Source organism: Adiantum capillus-veneris, chromosome 12 (assembly GCF_014529385.1).
Source record: "Adiantum capillus-veneris isolate H3 chromosome 12, ASM1452938v2, whole genome shotgun sequence".
Lineage (NCBI taxonomy): Eukaryota > Viridiplantae > Streptophyta > Polypodiopsida > Polypodiales > Pteridaceae > Adiantum > Adiantum capillus-veneris.
In genome coordinates this window covers 101,080,723-101,090,375 of record NC_140942.1, presented here as the reverse complement: position 1 = coordinate 101,090,375, position 9,653 = coordinate 101,080,723, and the positions used below count along the sequence as shown (strand labels likewise).

At 41.6% G+C, this 9,653-nt stretch overlaps 1 protein-coding gene across 3 annotated transcripts; it reads right to left on the bottom strand.

Annotated features, from left to right (window-relative positions):
- Window positions 1-5,406: 5,406 nt before the first annotated feature.
- Window positions 5,407-9,309, bottom strand: LOC147446229 (uncharacterized). 3 transcript variants are annotated; one of them, XM_086525495.1, is made up of 8 exons: window positions 8,927-9,309; window positions 7,047-8,742; window positions 6,748-6,800; window positions 6,592-6,654; window positions 6,366-6,453; window positions 6,193-6,271; window positions 5,749-5,824; window positions 5,407-5,648 (listed from the first exon to the last, which is right to left on the bottom strand). In XM_086525495.1, the coding sequence occupies exons 1-8, from the start codon at window positions 8,984-8,986 to the stop codon at window positions 5,544-5,546; spliced, it is 2,220 nt and encodes a 739-aa protein (XP_086381621.1). In that variant the 5' UTR covers window positions 8,987-9,309; the 3' UTR covers window positions 5,407-5,543. The 3 variants fall into 3 exon arrangements, with proteins under 3 accessions (XP_086381621.1, XP_086381619.1, XP_086381620.1); XM_086525493.1 differs by having other exon boundaries at window positions 5,407-5,824; window positions 7,086-8,742; window positions 8,927-9,308; XM_086525494.1 differs by lacking the exons at window positions 5,407-5,648; window positions 5,749-5,824; window positions 6,193-6,271; ... (1 more) ...; window positions 6,592-6,654; window positions 6,748-6,800 and adding an exon at window positions 6,807-6,946.
- Window positions 9,310-9,653: the final 344 nt, after the last annotated feature.

Below are 9,653 nucleotides of genomic sequence, written 5' to 3'. Positions count from 1 at the left end.
TGGAAGTTTCCCATACCAAAGATATTCATGAATGCTATTTGACTGCTCTTTTGGGTAGACGGATTTTGGACCATGATCTTGTGCAAATGGATGGTACTATCGAAGGGTACAAGGTGCCTATTTTGGTAGATTATGGTGAGCCCCACCATTTTATTAACTTTAAGTTAGTTAAAAAAACTTAATCTTCCAAAAACTCCTATCTCAAATCAGTATTTCAAGGTAGCATTCATTAATGGGCATGACATTGAGGTGTGGGATACTCTAAGGTAAACATGTCCCCCTCAAAGTGCAAGGGCACAACATGAAATTAGATTTCAAATGATGAAAGCGAATAGGGTAGATGTGGTTCTGAGTTGAGAGTGGTTGCATGGGTTGAGTCCTTCATTATAGCACTATAGTCTAATGTTTGAAGCTAATGGTTCAAATGTGCTACTATTGAAAGAAAAGAGCATCCCTCCATTATTACTTATTTGTACACAAGCTTTCCTAGCTTGAATTTGATAATGAAATAGAGCATATGTCTCTTTGTTACATGTTGTGTTATGTTTTGTCTACTTCTAATTAAAGTTTTCAGTTTAGTGATGAAATTTATATTTGTACATGAGTCTTGCTCAATGCTACATGCTTCTCTATCTTCTTCCTCTTCAAATGGCTCATAATAGACATTCTGAACAAGGATAAAAATTAAGCATTCAAGCTTATGAGCTTTTCTAATCACCAAACTACACAATCATCTGAAGATTAAACTCAAGTCACACAAACAACTCAAGGATTCTTAGGGAATACAACGATGTCTTCCCTAAGGATTTACCTGTTGCCATTCATATACATAGATGTCATGCTAGGTAGAAATTTTATAAGCAAGCCACCTTTTTGTTCTTGGGAAAAAGAAGTAGCCAACCTAGAATGACAACTTGCCAACTACCTTAGCAGGGGTTTTATTCAACCCAATTCTTCACCATGGGCTTCTCCTATTTAATTGGTAAAGAAAAAAAGGAAATACTATGAATATGTGTGTAGATTGCCGTTGTTTGAACCCAGTTACCTTAAGAATAAGTATTCGTTAACAAGGAATGTTCAATCAATGACATGGAGCACGCTATTTTACAAAATTAGAGCTACATTTAGGGTGGGTGTCATCAAGTACGCATAAGACCTGCACATATACCCAAAAATGTCTTTCAAACAAGGTTTAAGGATTATGAATTTCTAATTATGCCCTTTGGCTTGACCAATTCCCTAGCTACATTTCTAGGTATCATGGTCTATCCACTTGTAAGCAAGTGTGCATCGGTTAAGTGATTGCACAACTAGCTATTGATTAAGAATGGACCTAGAGGAAGCAATTTGTTATGTTTTCAAAAGTACACCACAATTAAATAGATTTTAATCAAAGCATTGACAAGCTTAACTTTTCCATATCTCTAACAATCCTTGACTAACAAATGTATCATGGATTGTGTTTCCTCCATTATGTACTTGGAAAATGTCCCATTGTCTCCAATTTTAAGCATATCTAGTCACATTTGGAGAGAAGACCTTTAGTCTTACAAATCATTGCCAAACAAGTTTTTTTTACAATAGCCTTGGCGAACAGTCTCATTATTGAAAAAAAAATCATTGTTTCACATACCTTTTAAAGTGTATGTTAGGTGATATAATTTATTATGAAAGTAATTAAGGATCTAATGATTTATTTATCAGTGTCACAATAAATGACACTCAAATGTTTATCAAGGTGTCATGTGGAATGAGTTGAACACTTATGACAGTTATTCCAGGTTGGTGGCTAGCGTTAGCTTAGATCACCTTAGCACTTCAAATGAGACAAGATTAGAACTATAAATGAGAATGAACACTAAATTTGGAGACTGAAACTAGATTGTGTATTTAGATCAGTAACTACAAGTACAACAGTGAGTCAAGTATACTCAGAAATTAATTAGAATTACAAGAGCATAAAGAGATCCAAGATACAAGACACAAAGCTCTAACCAAAGATTCAATCACTTCAGAATACTAGGGATCCTGAAAATGAAGTAATGAACCCTATTTAAAGCCTTTCGACTAGACTTTTAATAGACTGCACAATGTACCAATTATCGCGATAACTATTTTGGGAGTTACCAGTCCAGTCACATGCTGAGTTAGCAGTTGTTCCCTCCATCTACATTCCTTCCTTCTTTTCTTGAATTTTGGTACATACCAAAATTTCCAGTCAGTACTGATTAAGGAGTGTTAGTCCAATGAACCCGCTTCTTTTTATCTAGAGCCTTTTCTTTGGTGGTTGGTAGAGAAGTATAGGTGGTGTGATGGGGGTGCAAAGGGAACTCCTTGATTTTCCCTCTGAATCACGCGATAGAGAGCCTCCTGCTCCAGTTCATCCTTTCAGGTTGTCTTCATCTCACACTCAGACGGTGTGAGGGCATTCCTAGTTTTTGTGTCAGGATTGTAGAGGGTCCTTCGTCCACTGTAAGTCGAGCTCTAGCTAGCTTATGGCAATACGAAGCCATGAATCCATCCTTCTGGTAATGGATGATTACATTTAGTTTTGGCCTCAAATACAATATCATCCATCTCTCTAAACTAGGGTTCAGAGAATGCTCGGTTAGCCAGGTCCTTTTTTGGAATCTTTCAAGATTCCACTCTGAGCTAGAGCAGTTGGTTAGTGATCTTGATGAGCCTACAAATCTAGACCCACCACTACCCCATCTTCAACTTGAGATTGTGTAGAAAGCGTATCAGATTCCAAGTTGTCCATTTAGTGGTGGCTCCTTCATACCACTCTCTGAGCTCATCAACTATCCTGATATGACTCTACTAATCAGATGGTTCTGGATATGATAGACACATGGCTGGAAAGAACCTAAACAGGTAGGCCTCCTTAACAGGTAAGGTGTACATCAATACATCAGAATCCGGAACAAATTCAATAAAGTTCATTACTACTTGATTCTCCTGCTGCATCATTTTTTTGGTTATGCGAACCAGGTGATAAAGGCTTTTAAGGTTCCTTTCCTGCTCACCTAGAATCATCGGGAGCCTTTTGTTGGGCTTCTATGAGTTGCCCCATGGCATACACCATAGTGTTCCATCCAGACATTATCATGGCAACACAACCGTTTGTGATGGTATCAATATCCGTTTTAGAGGTTTCATAGGCCATGAAAGGGGTGGAGTAAGGCATCAATGCCGGTCTGCTTGTTGTACCACCATCCTTCCATGCAGTGGCTTCTTCTGAAGTCGTTGGAGTTGGTGCATTCGTGTTTGTTGGACTGGAGGAGCCGATAAGGCTAAATAAGACTTGTCCTTGCTCCCAATGTTAGCTTGTGGAGCATGTTGCGTCTTAGTAGTCTTCTGTTGTTCTAAATTGATCGGTTTGTCTTTTGATGCCCCTTGACCCTGACCCTGCTCTAGCCCCAGGACGAAGATCAGAGAGCTGAGAGAAAGACAGAAACTAACCAAACTTCTACGGCCACCCCCAAAGTGCATTGCAAATTGCGACATTTTTTATTGTGCATATCTGTATCAATGATGTGGCAATCGCATGATGGGTTTTGATGTGGCATTTTCTTACCATGTGGCCTAGTTTCTTTCTGGATCATTAAAATCAAATGCTTTCAATAGCTTTTTGGTCACAGTTTTTTCACAGAGGCATCTCAAGAAGTTCTTGAAGGAGGGGGGTTATGCCAATTATAAGGAGGAAATAGTCCATCAAAAATAGTATTGCGATGGAAGGAAAATTCATGTATTTATTGATATTTGAATTCCAAATGAGTTTCTTGTCACTCTTTTGTTGGCACTGCCTTTTGGTAGATAGGGAGTGTAAATACGAGGGAATTTCAACGTGTGCATTGGGGCACCCTTCCAATTTTTGCAAGGAATGTTTTATTTTCCTCCTCTTTAATTTATAGTCTCTTGTTCTCTCTCTCTCTCTCTCTCTCTCTCTCTCTCTCTCTCTCTCTCTCGTTTGTCTTGTTGTTTGTTAGTTTATTTTGTTACTCTGGCACTGTACCAAATCCACTACATTGTAAGTTTCTGATCTCATAGGTCAATTTGGCCTTTTGAAGAAGTTAATGTAACATTTCATTTCATCTCTCTCGTCGCAGTGAGAGGCAGAGCCAACTTCCGTCTCCAGACACCTTGTTATCTCAGCAAGTGGTTTGTCAGCTTTGGAAGGGTGGTTCAATTCAAGGTTTAGGGTTTAGGGTACATGAGCAGCCCCGAACTATCAGTCTATCTTCTGATATAAATTTAGCTACCAATTGGACACTTGCCCAATAGTTTCCATCTAATTTTGTTTCCCGTGGCACCAACTCTCGCCACCATGAGAATGTTGTTAAACCCGTCTAAGGCATTTCTCATATGCTACAAGACCATTGCTTTACAAGCACAAACTAGGCTTTGGAGTAGCAGCTTTTGAGAGCATTCGGAGTGGATATGGACCGTTGTCCTTGAACTCACTCGCTATCATGGCATTAACAGATTCAACCATACGGCAAGAAAAGAACAAGTGTTATTCAATTGGAGGTTGTCTAAAGTGTCCTATGCAGTGTTGAACTTTGGCTCAAAAGCAATGCAAAAGTCTTTACAAACATGTGTTATTGTAAAAAGAAAAGCGGTGAAAGTTAGGACCCATCAGGTAATGACAAAGTTGCTAACAAAAGTTTCTAATCCTCTTTGAAGCATTTTGTCCCCATTTAAAGTAATTCACACACATTTGAGGTAAACAATAGGGGGACAACAGCCATCCTTGTCTGACAAATTTGTGCTAGGCAAAAGGGCCTAGACATGAAATTACACAATGATATGTGAAGATGTGTAGAAAGTAAACTGAATCTAGCTTCATACACTCTCAATAAGATCAATGGCCATCAAAACAAAAAAGCCAGAGATAAATGTCCCTTGGTGCTTGGACTTCGAAAGGAAACACTGCTTCATGCCTTCTGCGCCTGCAAAATGCTTCATCAAACTTGGAAAGCGGATGCAACCAGGGTAGAGAGAATCGTTGGAGACAAGCTGTGATAGGATGCAAGGGTAAAATGAATCCTACCAGTGAATTTCATTTACTCCTTATTACACGAGTCATTAGACCACCAACTATGCCAAAATCCATAGGAACCGTTGTCTCGAGGGCGCTGTGCAGATTCTTCTCACAAAGGCTTGCAAACTCTTCATAACAAGATAGCCACCAATAAAAATCACGTCAAGAATCATACTATGGCCTTCGCGCACTACCCTTGGGCATTCTATTACCCATTGGCATTGTATCCCATTTTGAATGACACATTAATCTATTTCTTCATCGGAAAAGAGTTGGTCAATGCAAAATGTCTTATTTTAACACACAATGATGGCTCTTTTGTGTCTAGCATTCTCTTACATCCACATGCAGAAGCACATGACAGCAAAAACAGAAGCAAAGCAGCTTACCCCTTTCTAGTGATTGTGATAATTTACAAGCGAAGAAGCCTACCTTCATGTACATCATGAGCAGTAAAGAATCGGGCAAGTACCACTCCTAACCTTTGCTAGTGGAATAATTACATGGCCTTAATCTCAGCAACTTTACTTGCCATTCCAGCTTCTTCAGCTATCTTACCAATGGAGATAGGCCCTTTAGTGCTGCTGCGCTCTTGGTTATGAAGCTGCGATGGCAGAAGAATGATATATGATACAAACAAGGGCTACTGAAGATAGCTACATAACAATCTACAAACTCGATTCTTCTTCCTGGTCCTTTCTTACAATATTTCTTCTTGCCAGAAAATCCAAAAGCTTCTGGCGGTTCGTTATGCCTTTCAGCTCTTGATACAACTCCTCCCTGGACAAGCGTCGATGAAATAAAAAATATGTACCACCAATCAACCATGTCACCAACAGAGAACATGCATATATTTTGATTACAATTGATAAGCACCCACCGTATGCCATGCTAATCAAATTAAAACACAGACATGTGTTCCCTATAAAGATGCCGATGACACACACACAGTCAGACATGCATCCCATAAAAAGATGACGATAACCCATGTCACTCATATCCAAAAACACGTACGGCAATAGAGAAAGAAAGCACCATAAAGAGTTAGTCGAATCAATACACAAAATGTCCGTTCCATTACAACGACAAATGACCCACCATCAATGAATATCAAGCTCCAGCATGAGGACATAAACAGACGAATATACCTGCTCTTCGCCCAGAAGAAGTCCTGAGAGAGAAAGCTTGCAAGAGCTGCAAATCCCACAACTTGCAGGCCTCCAGCAACTGTAAAGTTGAGTCATGCGCAAATGTCAGAAATGAAGATAAAGCCTTCAGCTGCAAAGTTCGGAGTCAAGAGAGTCTTTTCGGACATATGTACCTCCAAAAAGTGTACCGACAGTCCCAACTCCTATGGCTAAGGCAGGCAATGCTGCCTCCAAAGCTTTCTTGTTGTCTTCTCTAATATCCTACAGAAAGCAACTAATACTGAATCAGAAAACATTTCGATATAAATATCAAACACACATAACCGAATCCAAAGAGATTAGGATTAAAAATGGTGACCACTTCCTACATACTGAAATCTAAACAAAGCTATACATCACCTCTTCCAAAGACTGCAGAGCAGCATCTGCTGTTGTACAATGAGCCATGGCGCCTGTAGAATCCTACAGAAAAGCAGCTAATACAGAATCAACAAGAATACAACAACAACCAGATTAGATTAAAAGGAAAACAAGCTAAATACAACCATACATCACCTCTTCCAAAGACTGTAGTACCGCATCTGCTGTTGAGCTATAGGCCATAGCACCTGTGAAACACCCTTGACATTGGCTCAATACTGATTTGATATACCGACACACCGTGTGAACCACTGGTGATTAATTAAAGCTCCTGATCTGTTCTTAGACTTTGCTAAAATGGCATACACCTGAAATTTCGGTAACCTATCCCATACTTTTTTGTCCCAAAACCATGGAAATTTTAATCCAACTTTAGTTTCGAATAAGAAAACAAAGGAAGCAAATCAGAATATGCACTTGTTGCTATTGAATACCTGAATCTTGATTAGTGAATTGATCGAGGCTCAGATTACCGTTTGTATGTAGTTCTTCAGAAGTCTGGCTGGCTGGAACTGGCTCATGGTGAGTCCAGCTGGCAACTTCTTCATCAGAACTCTGATCAACGCCAGACAGCAGCTTGATTGTCTCTCCATTTTCTTCAACATCAAGTGAACTTGTGTCTTGACCCTCATCATCGACCTCACTTTGACTTTCTTCCTCAGAAGCAACCTTACCCACTGCTAAAGGAGTAAAGGATTGTGTTGCCTCATAGTGTTCATCACTCTCACTGTCATCGATGTCCGAATCTGTACTGCCAATGTCCGTGTCCAAAACCATCTTGCTACTTTGATCGTTGGGGAGTTCTAATGCAGGAAGGTCAGCAATCGTGTTGTGCTTCGAAACATCAGTTTCGCTCGCCACGTTCTTATCCTCAGTGAATGTAATTGGTTCATGCCCTATCATCTGTTCAAGTTTCTCTACAATTGCACTGCTGTCTGCTAAGTCAGCATCATCCTCAGGCTCCTCGGAATTGAAGGCTTCTACTTGATAGCTGCTGTCACTTGCTTCCTCTGTTGCGACACTAACAGATACAACCTCACCCAAAAACTCACCATCAACCACATTGTTCAAGGGCAGGGTTTCATATCTCACCTCACTCACGGACACCTCACTAACAAACTTGTTTACAACGGCCTCGGATGAAGCATGCACTTCCTGCTTGTGAGCTAGGACATTGTCCGATACAACTTGTGCAGCAGATGCAGACTGTATACTCGACTCCAGCTGTGGATAGCTGGGATCATCTGCAGCTTGAGCAAACCAAGGGCCCTCTGCAACATCAACACCTGCATTCTGAGGTTTAAAGGAACCAAATGCCCCTATACTGCTCGGATTGTATGAGGCTTGCCCAAAGGTAGGCATTTCATGCCCTTCCGTTTTTTTATCCTCTTCTGTATTGATTGTTCCCGTTGTATTCAAACTCAGTTTTATATCTGCTCCTTCGGCAGGTGTCTGTGAGTCAACCAAATTACCATTTCCTGCATGCATGGTGTCGTGAATTGAACCAGTATGCCCCTTAGATCTGCCTACAGAAGCCGCTCCAATGGCCATAGCTGTCAGGACGCTTTCAGGAGCTTTGATAGTGTCCTTCACAAGCTTGCGTCTGCCATTATCAGGAGATGCATCATCATTGTCCTTTTCCTCTGTTGGTGTAAGCCCTGTTTGCTTCTCCCTATCTGGTCTTGATCTTAGAAAATATGACATTGCTGCCAAAACAAGAAGTACCAAAGCCAAGGCTATGGCAATAGTGGACTTGCCTGACCATTTGCTGCCAAGGATGAAAGGCAGGGGAGCCGTGGATTGTTTGATGGCCGCATCATCTGCTTGCTGCTTTGCCCTAGCCATGGCTAAGCTTGTGCGTCTCTCTGCTATTATGCGACGAAAGACAGTCACAGGATCGACCTCAACAATGGGCCCTGGGTATGCCTTATTCACATACTCTACCGCGTCCATGTTGCTGGACTCCAATTGAGGTTGAGTGGTATCCCTTGCTTCCGCTTTACCAACTGCTTGATCCTCCACCTTCATGCATTTCACAGATCGCAATGTGGGCGTTGATGGTGGTCTGCGCCTAAATGCGGGTACACCATAAGGAAGAGAGGACCTCCTGGGAAGCAGGTGGCGAGGATCCTGCAGGGACAACAGAAGACAAATATTAAGCATGAGCATGCGTCGTGCGTGCGTGCGTTTTGTGAGCGCGCGCGCGCGTGTTTGGTTTTCGTCGTTTTATCGTGTGTGTCTGTGTGTGTGTGTTTTGGAGGGAGGGAGGGGGTTTTTTTGGTGTGGTGGGGGAGAGAGAGAGAGAGAGAGAGACCGCGATATGGGAAGGTGGACGAGCTTGCAGGGGGTGGTGAAGCAGCCCTCGCGTTGCCATGGCGCGAAATAGGGAGGCAATCGAGCTTTACATTCCTCGGTAACAGTGGAAAGAGAGAGGGAATGGGGGCCTCATGCAGGTACCACTTCGGCGTACCTGCATCTCCATTCCCAAATGGGCATTAGCACGAAAGCTTCAAAAGCTAGTTACACACACACACTCTCTCATTCGCTCCCTTCTCTCTCTCTCGCCGTCTCTCTCTGCATGTCGCTCCTCTTGCTTTGCTTCCTCTAATTGTACTGCTCCTGCTAATAAAATGTGCCAAGATTCTCCAGAATTTGCATTTGTGCTTGGCTAAGCTAAACCCTGTGGGCCTCTTCGCCTCTCCAAACTTGGTTGCAAAAAAAACAAAACTCTTTGGCCTCCTCCCTCTATCCAATCCAATAATGCTGCCCACAATCTCCTTTCTGTGCTGCACCATCCTATCCACAAAGGGCAATCTTTTAAACTCTCTTTGCCAACAATCTACCTTTCTATCCTTCTACCCATTATTCCATAAGAGCAATCTTTCCCCAAGAAAATCTAACCATCCAAGCGTCCAAATTGTCATGCAATCGAATCTCCAAGAGTCAAGGAGAAAGGTTAACCATCCATTGCAAACTGCCACTATAGCATTGTTTGTCGACCCTTGGAGTGCCTTGTGCTCACTCTAACCTAGATGGCATTC

Coding starts and splice junctions, on each gene's coding strand:
- LOC147446229 (XM_086525495.1), bottom strand. CDS start 8,986: ATGGCAACGCGAGGGCTGCTTCACCACCCCCTGCAAGCTCGTCCACCT. Junction 6,655..6,747: donor TACTACAGTCTTTGGAAGAG/GTGATGTATGGT, acceptor GCTTTTCTGTAG/GATTCTACAGGCGCCATGGC. Junction 5,825..6,192: donor TTCTTCTGGGCGAAGAGCAG/GTATATTCGTCT, acceptor ACGCTTGTCCAG/GGAGGAGTTGTATCAAGAGC.